Source organism: Plecotus auritus (genome assembly GCF_963455305.1).
Source record: "Plecotus auritus genome assembly, chromosome: 2".
In the NCBI taxonomy this organism is placed as follows: Eukaryota; Metazoa; Chordata; class Mammalia; order Chiroptera; family Vespertilionidae; genus Plecotus; species Plecotus auritus.
Genome location: NC_137771.1, coordinates 184603812 through 184618458, shown reverse-complemented (window position 1 = coordinate 184618458; position 14647 = coordinate 184603812). Strand labels below are relative to the sequence as shown.

At 37.6% G+C, this 14647-nt stretch overlaps 1 protein-coding gene across 8 annotated transcripts in view; it reads left to right on the top strand.

Moving 5' to 3' along the window:
- Nucleotides 1–14647, top strand: part of VPS8 (VPS8 subunit of CORVET complex) — a 261243-nt gene that overhangs the window by 66242 nt on the left and 180354 nt on the right. For 7 of the 8 annotated variants that reach the window (XM_080656454.1, XM_080656450.1, XM_080656455.1 and 4 more), the window contains exons 14-20: nucleotides 1417–1497; nucleotides 4064–4234; nucleotides 9545–9619; nucleotides 10386–10421; nucleotides 11331–11421; nucleotides 12125–12171; nucleotides 13596–13685. In XM_080656454.1, the coding sequence (XP_080512580.1) occupies nucleotides 1417–1497; nucleotides 4064–4234; nucleotides 9545–9619; nucleotides 10386–10421; nucleotides 11331–11421; nucleotides 12125–12171; nucleotides 13596–13685 (591 nt within the window). The remainder of the gene's footprint in view (nucleotides 1–1416; nucleotides 1498–4063; nucleotides 4235–9544; nucleotides 9620–10385; nucleotides 10422–11330; nucleotides 11422–12124; nucleotides 12172–13595; nucleotides 13686–14647) is intronic. The other variant, XM_080656453.1, reaches the window with a different exon arrangement.

The following is a 14647-nucleotide window of genomic DNA, read 5'->3' as shown; positions in this document are numbered from 1 at the left end:
CCCTCCCCCGCCCCCATGAAGCTTGACAGGGGACCTCAGGCCTTGCTCCCTGCCCCGGTGCCAGGCTGGGGGACCTCAGGCCCTGACCCCCGCCCTGGCGCCAGGCCAGGGGACCTGAGGCCACGCCCCCCACCTAGTGGGGCTTGACGGAGGACCTCAAGGTGCACTTCCTGTCCTGGTGTTGGGCTAGGGGACCTCAGGCTGCTCCCTCTGCCCCAGCACCAGGCTAGGGGACCTCAGGCCACGCCCCCCACCAGGTGGGGCTTGACAGGGGATTTCAGGCTGCACCCCCCACCCCAGCACCAGGCCAGGGCACCTGAGGCTGTGCCCCCCTGCCTGGCGGGGCTTGACAGAGGACCTCAGGCTGTGCTCCCCATCCAGCGGGGCTTGACGGGATCCTCAAGGTGCACCCCCAGTGCTGGGTTGGGGGAACTCAGGCTGTGCCCCTCACCCAGCGGGGCTTGACAGGGGACCTGAGGCTGCACCCCCCTGCTAGTGGGGTTTGACGGGGGACCTGAGGCTGTGCCCCCCTCCCGGTTCAGGGCCGGGGGACCTGAGGCTGCGTCCCCCTTCCTGGCAGGGCTTGATGGGGGACCTCAGGCCATGCCCCCACCCAGCGGTGCTTGACAGGGGCTCTCAGGCCATGTCCCCCACCTGGTGGGAGTTAATGGGGGACCTCAAGGCATGCTCCCTGCCCCATCTGGGGGACCTCAGGCCACGCCCCCCATCCTGGTGCCGGGCCAGGGGACCAGAGGCTAGCCCCCTGCCCAGCGGGGCTTGACAAGGGTGGGACTGGCCGGGTCTGGATCTAGCCCAATTGGGGAAGGGGGGGCGGCCGGGTCTGGGTCTCATGCGATTTTGAGGCGCATGTGGGTGGGCAGGGACTTGACTCTGGGTCTCCCTTTTAATGTGCGCAAATTTCATGCACTGGGCCACTAGTATATAAATAAAAGATTGACACTGAGGTTCTTTGGGGAAACTTTGGGTTGTTTGTGCTATACTACTATTATATATCAGAAAAGTCTAGTTTTGTCACTGCAGCAGCTTTTTTCTTTTAATGAACTTTTGTTTGACTTTTTCACACCATGTCACCATCCTATTTTATGTCTTAACTCTAGCTAAATACAGTCATTGGTGTAGTGAGGTTAAGTTGTTCTGAATTATGACAGAGTGGATATTACATTACAGAATTTGCTAATACTGACAGCTGAACCACTGACCAGATATGCCTTGGATTTTGGTACAAATCATGGTGTGATCATTTCTGTCATTTGTGTGATAATTTCTTTAGTTATCAATATTTTTGACTTATCCATACTCTGAATGGAAATAATTTTTGGGTGGATTATAATGAAGTATCTAAAAATATCCCTCAAACAATAGCTGAGGTTTTGGTTGTTTTTATTTCATCATCAGGTTAAAAGAGATGAATCTGGAGCAATCCATGTTACTAAGCAAAAGCATCTTCACCTCTACTATGACCTCATCAACTTTACTGTGAGTATTCAAATTAACTATCCCCATTTATTGCATGTAATTGTTTTGAGACCATGGTGTGTGAAAGCTATCAGGATTTCTGCCATGAACCATGCCTTTAGGATTATATGAAATATGGACAGAAGTGAAGTCTGGCTTATATTGAATAAAGTCTGAGTTTGATATGATGCCACATTATTCTTCTTGTCTTTCAGCCTATGTCTTGCTGAACAAAAATTTTCTTTAATGTCCTAATTAGCTTAAAGGAGAGTTTAGAAGAATTTAGGTGGATTTCTTCAGGATTATTGCCGGACTTTCTTTGTAAACATATTTTTATCCTTCTGAGTTTGTCCTAATTGGTTCAGGAGCTTATCTAAGCTATTCTTTTCTTGTGGCTAAAAAGTTTGCAGAGGTCTCTTTCTATCACATATCTCAGTCCCAAGTGACTTGGTGTAAGAAAAAAGAATATCGCTTTTTGTGTCAATTTTTTAATTTTTTTTTTTTTTTTTTTTTTTTAAATATATTTTATTGATTTTTTACAGAGCGGAAGGGAGAGGAGGGATAGAGAGTTAGAAACATCGATGAGAGAGAAACATCGATCAGCTGCCTCTTGCACGCCCCCCACTGGGGATGTGCCCGCAACCAAGGTACATGCCCTTGACCGGAATCGAACCTGGGACCCTTGAGTCCCCAGGCCGACGCTCTATCCACTGAGCCAAACCGGTTTTGGCAAATTTTTTAATTTTTTAAATAGTGTTTTAATTCTGTAATAGTTAAGTTATAATATTTCTGGGTTTCTATCATTAGTGCTCTTAGCATATCTCTATCTGGTATCCGGTGAAACATTCTGTAGAAATATGAATATAGGCAACCCTAAATATAAGACAGTGCCTCATTTTGCCAATAAAAGGCTAAAAAGAGTTTTATCCCAATTTGATAAAATGAAACATTTTAGGATTATAGATGAAATAGATCTTTATTATATAAGATTTATAAGTTCAGTTTATAAATTGAATTATAAAAATTATTGAGATTATTTAATCTCACACATAGATCATTGATTTAGAAATAATGCTTTTTCTTATAAACATTTCACAAAATAATCTTGTTCAACCTCTTCTCATGCATGTAAGATATCAGTGACTTTGTCAACATTAGAACCCTGTTGAATCATTGGACAGTTTTCTAGAATTCATCATCACTCTGTTTAAGATGTTTGAGATACAGTACTTTTAAAATCAGCATATGATTCTTCCCCTGGGAAATTTTTTTCCAACCACAAGTAGCCATGCTCCTAACAATACCACAGCAAGTATTTTTATCTGTCCTGTGGCTTATCCATGATGTGACCACTAACTGCATTGCTCTGTAAATTACTTTTAAAAGGTGTGTGTACAACAATGTCAATGTTATGAGATTCTAACCTCAGGAATAATTGCTGAACTGCAAACTTTTTTTCTCTTGTCATTCTCTCTCTCTCTGTTTTAATCAGGTGATCTTTGAAAGCATTTAAAAACTATTACCGACTGATATTCAATAAGGCTAATAAAAATGTATCTTTTTTTCCTAAATGATACTTTGTTTTCAAAGTAAAGTGATCAAAAGAGCACCTTATAGGAGCTCTTTGTAAAAGATTTGAGTATCAAACTCTTTTCTGAGAGATATTTTTTTGGGGGGTTGGAAACAAAAAAAAAAAACCAAACACACACACACAGAGAAAAACAAACCCTCCCTTATAGTAGCTACAGTGATAGAGCATATCTTCAGCATATGTCAAAAGAAAATTGATCCATTTTCAACTTGGTTGTCACTGATATGGTATGCAAATAAGCTTTGATAACATGGGATAGATCATATAAATAAATCGAATGCCAGAGAGATAATGTGCAGGGGAATTATTTTGTTCCCTCTAATTTAGGATTCTAATTGAGCAGATTTAAAAACTTTATTTCTTGGGAAAGATTAAGATTTTTAAAAATATATTTTGAAAATAAATCTCATACATAACCCAAGAAATTTATCAAAATGGCATCCTTCAGAAGATTTTTAACATTATTTTGTTATTATTTAAAAAATTATTTTAATAGATATAGAAGATACAGAAAAATACAGCAAAAACTCTCCTAATAATTTTAGGGAGATTTTGAAGGAAATATATATTTTAAATAGCTTCTATTTTGAACTATGTATTACAAATATATTTCAAGAATCATCCTTTGACCACCTAGGTTTATGAGATTTAATTTGCCCTTTTGTTTCATTGATGTAAAAACTGAAATACAAAGTTTGTCACTTTGCTTAAGTCATTTGTGCCAATGTACCTTTGAAAAAAATTTATGAAAGCCATTATATCCTGTAACATACATCTATTAAAGATTTTGTTAGCCTTCTTTCAGAATACCAGTGTCATTTTAGCACTGTCAAACTCAATACTGTGTGGTGTTCTATTGTTCTCTGGGCTGTTATGAAGTTATTAGATGGATAAGTTTCTCAGTGTCATTTCACTGAGTGGCCATGTTTTCTTCTTGTCTTGAGTGATGGTGTGGGATGGGCCTCACTTTTGTTTTGTTGTGTGCTTGAATTGCAGTGGATAAACTCACGCACAGTTGTACTCTTGGATAGTGCAGAGAAGTTGCATGTGATTGATCGGCAAACTCAAGAGGAATTGGAAACAGTGGAAATCTCAGAAGTTCAGTTGGTCTATAATAGCAGCCATTTCAAATCACTAGCCACCGGAGGAAATGTTAGCCAGGCACTGGTAAGGGTAACCCATTATCTTAGTACTCATTTGATAAACATGGTACTTTGTTGCTGTTTAGTTCTAGAAATAGAAACTCTGAGGAGTTATCTTTATGTTTTGAGGTGTTTCTTTAAAAGCCACTAGGTTGAAGTGCACATGGGTGTGTTTGTAAATATTGAGGAATGTGAACTAAAACAATAATTCCTATTCAGAATTCTGACTAATTTAATGCCCAAGAGTTTTAACTTTTATGCTAAAATAATAAAATGAAATTGGAAATTTATGAGACAGAAGTTATAAAAGCAAAATATTGTAGAAAGTTTAAAGTGGCAGCAATAAGTATGATAGATTTAAGGGGTAAATGACTAGTGACAGGTAGGTAGTCTGTGAGGCTTTGGAAGTATTTGGGTGATTGGTAAAGGAATGAACAGGTACAGTGTTTGTGGGAATTAAAAGGCAAAGATGGGCTTTGAGAGAAAGAAAAAAGATTCTTTCGGAGTAGGAGATAGATGAAATGTTGGTGTCCTTGGAGAGAAGGAAGACATGAAAATTATGATCTTAGTATTTTACCATATTTTAAGTAACCATAATAATGGACTTTACCAATTTACACAGATAGTTTACAGTTAAATTACTTTGAATTGTGATCTCATGTTTCCTAAACCAGTAATCTTTAAGCAGGAAATTAAACTATTATGAGGTTTCCTGGGTAATTTCTTGAAGAAAATAGATGATGGTCATATTTAATGAGTGTCTGCTGCATGAAATGTAGCCATTGCCCAAATCTCTCTGAGATATTAGAACCTCAGAGCATAAAATATACACGGAAGGGTCTTCCAGCCTCAGAATTTAGAAACCAAGAAAATCCAGAGTAAGAATAATGATAACACAATAGAATTCTCTAAAGTAAGAATAATTACTGTCTTACACTTAGATGTTTTCTGGTGTCTGAGTGGTTATTAAAAATACTTTGAAGTAATTTTTTAAGTCAGACTTTAAGCCTGTACTTTCAGCGAAGATAGAATAATGGGGCCTGGATTTACTCTCCTCTCTGGGGAAAAAAATCAGAAAAAGAAACAACAGTTTCCAAGATACTGGATATCATGTAATGAAGCACAGCAATCCCTGACAAAATGGGAAACAAATGGCATGAGCCCTGTGAGTATCCCAGTGTCCATCCTTGAGAGAGTTTCCATGTGGCTCAGGGGGAGGAACCCAGTTGGAGCTTGGAGTACTCCATGAGTTGAGACAGAGCTGAGACTGAGATTGCAGGAAGACAAGTGCGCGTTGGACAGCACAGAGTACTTGCATGGAGAGCACTGTACAAAGGGTTCCTTGGGTATTCAGCAGGCTACTAATCAATAGAAACTGCCCAAGGCAAGGGAAAGAAATATTTGTAAGATTTAAAGGAATGAGAGCCAGTGCTTACACTGGCTTGTTTACACCAGCCAGATGGAAAACCTCATGATTCACAGGCATTGGGCAGAGTCTCGGACATCTTGACTCAGTAGTGAGGAATAGTTAGAACTCAAGTAAATACTGCTCTCGTCCCCACTAACATATCTTATAAACAAGACCAGAAGGATCAAACTGTTTCCAGGTAACTTAACTCCTCCCAGAACAAAACACAATAATATTAATAAGAATACAGAAATTTCCAGGACCCAACATGCTGAAATTCGCAGTGTCTGCCATCGAGTCAGGGATTACTGGGCATGCAAAGAAGAAGTAAAACACAACCTATACTGAGGAGAAAAATCCATCAAAACTGACTTAAACCTGAAATGGATATTAGAATTAGCAGATAAGGACATAATAGTTATTTTAGGTATAGTCCGTATGTCCAAAAAGTTAAGTAGAGACATGGAAGATATTAAAAGATGTAAATCTAGAAATAAAACTAAAGTGCTTGAGATGAAAAATTACACTGGATATGAAGCAAAAATGAACAAAATTGAAATGAGAAAAAGACAACTTCACAATTATAGTTTGGACATTTTAAAACTCTCTCAGTAAGTAATAAAATGAGTAGGCAGAAAATCATTAAGGATATAGAAGACTTAAAAGAATACTATTGATCAACTTGACCTGACAGTTATAGAATATTGCACCCAACAGAAGCAAAGTACAATTTTATTTTCAAGTGCATATGGAACATCCACCAATATAGATTATATGATAGGCCATAAAAAAAGACAGTTGTTGAAGGAATCATCAGGGTCACTTTGGAGATAATTCAAATATTTGGAGATTAAATAACACTTTTATAAATAAACCATGAGACAAATAAAAAATCTCAAAGGAAATTAGAATATATTTTGAACTAAATGAAAATACAACATAAAAATCTGTGGTCCACAATTAAATCAGTTTTTGAGGGTAATTCATAGCATTAAATACATTGGAAAAGAAGAAAAATCTCAAGTAAGTGATCTAAGTTTCTATCTTAATTAAGGAAATAAAAAAAGAGGAGCACAATATACTTAAAGTAGATTGAAAGAAGAAATAATAAAGATGAACACAAATCAATTAAATAGAAAATGGACGAATGATAGAAAATTAAAGAAACCAAAAGCTGCTTCTTTAAAAGATAAATAAAATTGACAAACCTCTAGTGAGACTAATCAAGGAAAAAAAGGGGGGATGGCACAATTACTAATATCAGGAGTGAGGGTGGTAACGTCACTATAGAGGCTATAGGCATTAAAAAGATATTATGCCCAGCCTGTGTGGCTGAGTGGTTGAGCATCGACCTATGAACCAGGAGGTCACGGTTTGATTCCCAGACAGGGCACGTGCCCAGGTTGTGGCTTGATTCCCAGTGTGGGGAATACAGGTGACAGCGGATCAATGATTCTCACCATTGATGTTTCTATCTTTCTCTTCCTCTCCTTTCCTCTCTGAAATCAATAAAAATATATTAAAAATTAATAAAAAACAATATGAGCAACTTTATGCCAATAAATTCAAGAACTTTAGATGAAATGGAAAAAATTCTTTGAAAGGCACAAATTACTAAAGCTGACTCAAGAAGAAATGAAAAATCTTAAGTGGCTGTACATCAGTTAAATAAATAAATACATTTTCTGCAAAAAAAACTCCAGGCCCAGTTGACTTCACTAGTGAAGTCTATCATATTTTAGGAACCGCCCCCCCGCCACCACCATCACCCATTTTACACAGAAATCTCTTAAAAAATAGAGGAAATGGGAGCACATAACTTTTTTTTATGAGATTTGCTTATTATCTCTGATAATAAAATGAGACAAAGACATTACAATAAAAGAATACAACAGACCAATGTCCTTATAAATATAGAAGCAAAAATCCATAATAGCAAATAGAAAACAGTGTATAAAAAGAGTAATCATGATCAAATGGTGTTTATCCAATGCATTCAAGGCTGGTTTAACATTCAAAAATCAATGAAGCCCTGGCTGGTGTGGCTCAGTTGGTTGGCGCTTCCTCCCATACAGCGGAAGGTCATGGGTTGAATTCCTAGTCAGGGCACATAGCTAGGTTTCAGATTCAATCCTGGGTCAGGGTGGTGTATAGGAGGCAACCATATTTGTCATGTATTTAAGCTGTCCTTTATTAGATTAGCTTAGGACATATTAAAATGCATTGAGGCATTTGACTTAGTTAATGGTAAAAGAAAAACCATATCATCTTCTCAAAAGACATAGGAAAATTCAACATTCAGTCTTGATAAATTCTTAGCAAACTAGAAATAGAAGGAAACTTCAACCTGATAATCAAGAGCATCATCCAAAATCCTACTTAAATATTACTGCCAAAAACCAAATCAAAACCAAAGCCCCTGATTCTAATCAAACCTCTTCTAGACAAAATATAGAAGACAGAGGAACATGTTAAAAGATTCCTTGACACAATTAGCAAAATCAGGTGGAGGAAACTTTATGGAATAGTGTTACAGCTTCTTTAATAAATAAACTTCAAGGAAAATAAAGGATGGTCAGAGGTGGAGGCAAAACTTATACATTAAAAGAGTCGTAAAAGACCTATCAGCCAACTCCAATATGTGGCTCTTGTTTGGATCTTGATTCAGAAAATTAAATGTAGAAAAAAAACCCATACAACAAAAACATATACAACATTTGACATTTATGAGACAAGCTGAAATCCAAACTCTGATTGGGTATTTGATATTGAGGAATGATTATTAAATATTAAAAGCATGTTAATGTAATTACATATATGTAAACATATAAATTCTGAATTTTTATAAATGAAATATTCAAAATCTGAAATTCACTTCAAAATTATACTGTGTTACATTGGAGTCAGTGGGATTATAGATGAGATAAGATTGGTGATAGGTTGACAATTGATGAAGCTGATTAATGGTTGCAGGGGTTTTATTATTTTATTCTATCTTTGTCTATATTTTGAAATTTCCACAGTGAAAAGGTAATATTAATTATCATAGTTATCTGTTATTGACCACTTATATATTTTGGGAGATTTATAAATGTTAACATATATAAGCCTCAAAGAAACTGTGCATGGCCCTGACCGGTTTGGCTCAGTGGATAGAGCGTCGGCCTGTGGACTGAAGGGTCCCAGGTTCAATTCCAGTCAAGGGCATGTACCTTGGTTGCGGGCACTTCCCTGGTGGGGGGTGTGCAGGAGGCAGCTGATCGATGTTTCTGACTCTCTACCCCTCTCCCTTCCTCTCTGTAAAAAAATCAATAAAATATATTAAAAAAAAAAAAAAGAAACTCTTCATGGTTTTCAAAGATGTGAAAACTCAATGTCAGAAGTTTGAAACTTATTTAAGGTTATACCTAGAAAGTGACATTGCCAAAGTTTTTGCCAAAGTTTGCAATCCTGACTTATCAAACAGCAGGTTTTGTTTCTATTTTGCTGGGCTATGCTGATTCCTGTATACTATGCTACTTTGTCTTCCTGTTTCTTCTTGTGTTTAATATTTATATTTATTTCAGAGAACTTGGGGCTACCATTTTCAATCAGCTCTATTCTTTGCCCAAAGCAGTGACTGTTGTTATCCAATAACAGGGCAGGTTGCAACAGTTTTCCTTTAGATTTATAAGTTTGCATGTTCCTTCCTTTTCTGCATTATTCTGAAAAATAAACCCCATGTGTAAACAGAAAATTACTTTATTGCACTTTGTCTTTTTTGCTCCTTCCACTAATGGACTGGCCCATGATTATATTCATGCTCCCCTACTTATGGGGTGAAACCAGGTTAGCCTAAAATACTGTCTTTATAATGGACATTCTTTAAAACTTAACGAGACTTCTAATTCATGCAATCTTTACCTCTTTTGTTTACTTTTTTTACAGGCTTTGGTTGGAGAGAAGGCTTGTTATCAATCCATCAGTAGCTATGGTGGTCAGATCTTTTATTTGGGGACCAAAGTAAGCTCTTCCACTTGACAATTGTTTGTGTCAGGATAGTTGAGGCTTAAGGAGGTTGCTGGTGAAGAGGGCAGTGCATCACAAAATTAATATTGATTAGCAGTAATGTAAAACTTTTAGGGATTAGATAGTCATGATTTTTAGCTAATTAATTTACTTTCTCCACTTTTGGGCATACTTTTACTTTCATTTAGATTCTAATAGGATACTTATTTTCTTTATTCAGGGATGTATTTTTATATTCTTTCTTCAAATTTATGTTTTCATGAACATGAAGATACCTTATTATGTATATTTGTCATGTAATTAAGCTGCCCTTTATTAGAATAGCTTAGGACATATTAAAATGCATTGAAGCATTTGTTAGAGTAGAATCACTGGAATAGGAACTTTTTGTATATCAGTTTGTTCCTGTGCTAAAAAAAAACCCCACAAAAAACAAACCAGAAAAAAACAACATGGAGAAGAAATATTTTTTCATGATTGAAATTCAAAATATTTTCAAGTCTGTACAGGTAGATTGAGTGTTCCTTGTTCCTTGTCCATGGTATTAACTCCTTAGACTGTAGACTTATTAACCTTTAAATGTTTGTTTGATTTACTCTTTAATGTGGGACCTTGAAGACCCTTTAGTAAACACTTCAATTGTAGTATGAATGTTTTTACTTAGAGAGATGCAAAATGAGATGTGGGACAGGGACAAATGTGTCTCCCAAACAAGTTTGTTAAAGATGGTCATTTTAATTTCCTTCTCTTTGTTTTCCAGTCTGTTTATGTGATGATGCTGAGGAGCTGGAGAGAGGTGAGTTCAAAGCAATTTTATGTGTTAGAATTGTTGAACTGATAGCATCTTAATGTTTGTTTTGACTTAGCCAAAAAAAGATTATTTGGATTAGTGCTTTTTAATTTCAGAAATGTATTTCAAAACCATTGTAAGTGTTAGGTATTTGATTTGATAAAACGCACTATAAATTAGAATTAGGTTTGGCTACATACATCAGAAAAGTCAAAATAACAGTGGCCTGTTGCTTCAAGTTTCAACAGTGGCTTCAAGCTTTCTCTCATGTAAAAGCCATCTGGCAGTAGGCAGTATGTGGCTAGTGTGCAGCTCCATGGTCTTTAGTGTGCTATCCTGTGCCACCATCCTTGTTGTGGAGTCTAGTCCCAGGGTCATTTATGTCTCAATAGGGCTGCTGGAGCTCCAGCTGTTAAGTCTACATCCGAGAAAGGAGGAGACAGAAGAGAAAGGCTGGCACCTGCCTTTTAAGGTGATATCCCAGAAATACCAAAGAACACTTCCACTTATCATTGGCTAGAACTTAGTCACATGGTCCCAAGTAACTATAAGGCAGTCTTAGAGATGTCCTTTAGCTGGTTTATTGCTGTCTCAAATAAACTTGGGATTTGTTACTGAGGATGAGGGAGTGAAAGGATGTTGTGATAAGCAGCTAGACGTTTCTGTTTCAGTGACATTCTAGTTGTTTTCTCTTTATATTTGGGCCTTGTGGCTGCCTAGTACTATCTTATATAGTCTCTGTACTATCTAGTGCTTTAAGAAATTATTTTTCTCAGAAATTAGATATTCACATGGTTATTAGAATACTTGTAGCTACTAAGAAACAACTTCTGGAAAGATATTAGGTAGAATAGGAGTTCTGTCTTGTGATTGGTCAGACAAAGGGGTCTAGCTTCTCGAATTTATTCATTTTAGAGGGTGGATCATCTCCTGAAACAAGATTGTCTTACAGAAGCCTTGGCTCTTGCATGGTCCTTCCATGAGGGAAAAGCAAAAGCAGTTGTGGGTAAGTTAACAGAAAACCAGTGGAGAAGACTTTTTTTCTGAAATAGAGAGAATGAATAATACTAATCATTCATAGAACACTTATTTTAGCTTAATGTTTAACTATTTTATAAACAAGACTAGAGGCCCAGTGCACCCTCTCACAATCTGGAATCCCTCAGGGGATGTCGGACTGCTGGTTTCGGCCTGATCCTCGCAGGCCAGGCTGAGGGACCCCACCGGTGCACGAATCCGTGCATTGGGCCTCTAGTATGCATATAAGATCTTTGGTTAATCTTTTCCTGCCCTTCCCCTTCACCCCTTCCCTCTGAGATTCATCAGTCTGTTCCATGTTTCCATGCTTGTGCATTGAGCGTCTGCTGCCTGGTGGTCAGTGCGCGTCATAGCTATTGGTCAAAAGGTCACTTAGGCTTTTATATATATAGATGTTGCCAGAACTTACAGATTTCAGTGAAAAAGGTTAATAATCAATATAGGATATATAATTTTAAATGTCACTTAAAATTAGAATAAAAGGGAAGTACTTTATAGGCTATCTGATTCAGTAGATGTGAGGTGTTTTTATTATAGTATGTTACCCAAAATTTTGATATCTAAGGATTGTTATATGTATATGTATTGTTAGCACAGATTATGACCAGAACAGTTTCACTGCTAAAGATGGGGTTTAACTTTGTTTTCACTTGGAATTTGCTTCTCTGCAGGATTATCAGGGGATGCCAGTAAGCGAAAGGCTGTTGTTGCAGATCGAGTAAGTATTTTAATAGGGTCTTTACTGGGGTACAGCACAAATTTGCTTTGGGTATTTGCTAGTAATCTTTGGGCAAAATCAGGTAAATGGCTACAGTCAAGGTGTCTGTGTATACAAAAAATCAGATTATAGTTCCCTGGTATTACATTGAATGTTTTAAAAAATTTTTTTATCATCTTTTCTTTTTTTTCTTGCTCACTCTCTTATGAAGATGATAAAGTAGTAAATAGTCTTTTAGTTATTTTAGGAAGGAGCCTGGAATCTGGATTATTTCTGAACCTAATTATAGCCCATAAAAAGTTGATATTTATATTTTATAAACTGATTAGTAATTATGAAAAATAGTATAAATGCAAGTGTGTATTTTACTTGAGGTAATACAAAGGGCTGATGATTTATTATTATTACTAATTAGCATTAATCTGATTAATGCTGATATTTACTATTGCCTTTGTTTTCCTAGTCTAGACTTGGTTGAATTCATTTACTGTACTCATTTATTTCCCTTTTTAATGTGCCAGTGCATTGGTAAAAATTACATTCCAAATTAGTATAAACATTTAGAAAATGAAAGTGATCATCTTTAGACTCATGATTTTTCTCAGTATCTGCCAAAATATTTAGGGTTCTATGTTCTATCTGTGTTCTTTAGGGAAAGAAATACAGCAGAGGATTCCTGAAGAGCTTAACTTCAGTATTTTATTTCCTGAACAACACAGATGCTACTAAAATCTAGAACCTGGAGATAGTTTTAGAAAAGATTAGCAAATTAGTACTAGCCCTGAGGCTGAATTTAGGTAGAGTTTAGGAAATTGGAAAATAAAGCCACTAAAATTTTAACTTTATTTTTAGTACTAGAGGCCCAGTGCATGAAAATTCATGCATTGGAGGGGGGCGTCCATCAGCCCAGTCTTCCCCCTCGCACTGTCTGGGAGCCCACAGGGGCGGGAGGCGACCCGGTGATCAGGGGAAGGCGACACCTCCATCACACCTCTGCTGCTGCCACAGCCTGCTGCGCAAGCCTCAGCCGGCCGTGGTTACCTGAGCCTACGGCGGCCCTGGGCAGCTGGGTAGCCGCCATCCGAGGCTTGCCTGCACCTTGGGCGTTAGCTGGGTAGCCACCATCCAAGGTTTGCCTGTGCCTCGGGCCAGCCCTGGGCAGCTGGGGGACTGAGGGCGGGTCCAGCCATACCATGTGCCTGCCACCCTCCCAGCGGGGCAGAGGGGACTGGGCACCACCATCTTGTGGCTATGGGCGCTGCCATCTTTGTGACAGCCTGATGGTCAACTTGCATATTCCCTCTTTATTAGATAGGATAATAACAAAATCTGATTCTGTATTATTTAGGGGGATCCAATATATTAACTATTGAAAAAATTTAGAGATATGTTTTAACTTCTATATAAGCCTATTTTCCTTACAGATGGTAGAAATCCTATTCCATTATACAGATCGAGCTCTAAAAAAGTGCCCAGACCAGGGAAAAATCCAAGTGATGGAGCAGCATTTTCAGGTACACCTATGCATGTGTTTCTAACAGCATTTGGTATGAATAGGTTTAACATTGCTCTTTCATTTTACTTGAGAATGGAACCTTCATGATTTGGTTAAACAATTTTCAGTATTCAAAGCTTTATTTCAGGGCTTGTGGAGCATTCTGTGATTAAATTTTGAAGTAACAGGTCACATGCGAACAGATGAGTAAAATGTTGCGAAGTGTTAGTGCTTAGCTACTTAGTGCTGTGTGGAAGGAAAGACTCTATGTATGGGGGTATACCCGTGAATTGACACCTTATAGTGGCTGACACCTTGCTAATGACTAACGTTTATGTTAATTAGGCTAGTTGAAGAAAAGGTAGACTACCAAGTTTTAAATTTAGTTCTCCTAAGAGTAACTGTGACTCAAGAACAGATTAGTTACAAAAAAAAAAATATGATCTCTAAAATCATTGGGAGGCTGATACACAAATTGAGCTAAGTATTGCTCTAATTGTCACTATACCTCCCTAGAATAAACTGCCTTTTGATGACCGGGACGAATTGAGTGAAATCGTAACGGACAGATACGGGGCAGACAGTTTAAAAAAATGAGAATAAAAGATTTTTAGTTTTTCTTAGAATGCAGTGAAAACTGAAGTCAAAGAACAATTTAAGGCCTATACAGTTTTTATTATGTGAGTTTTACTGTTTGCAGTGCTTTCCAGTTCTACTTGTTGTAAATCTCTGTTTATCCTTCTCCTTTCCTAGAGCTTTCCCACCCCCCCCACCTCCTCTTTTATTAAATATTTCAGCATCTAATACTAGAGGTCAGCAAACATTTTCTAAGAAGGGCCAGGTGGGAAAATATAGACCATGTATGACCTCTCACATGTTCTTTTTTAAAACAACCCTTTAAAATGTAAAAACCACTTTTAGCTCTGTGAGCAGTTCAGAAACAGGCTATGGGCAGGATTTGGCCCATGGGCCAGTATGCAA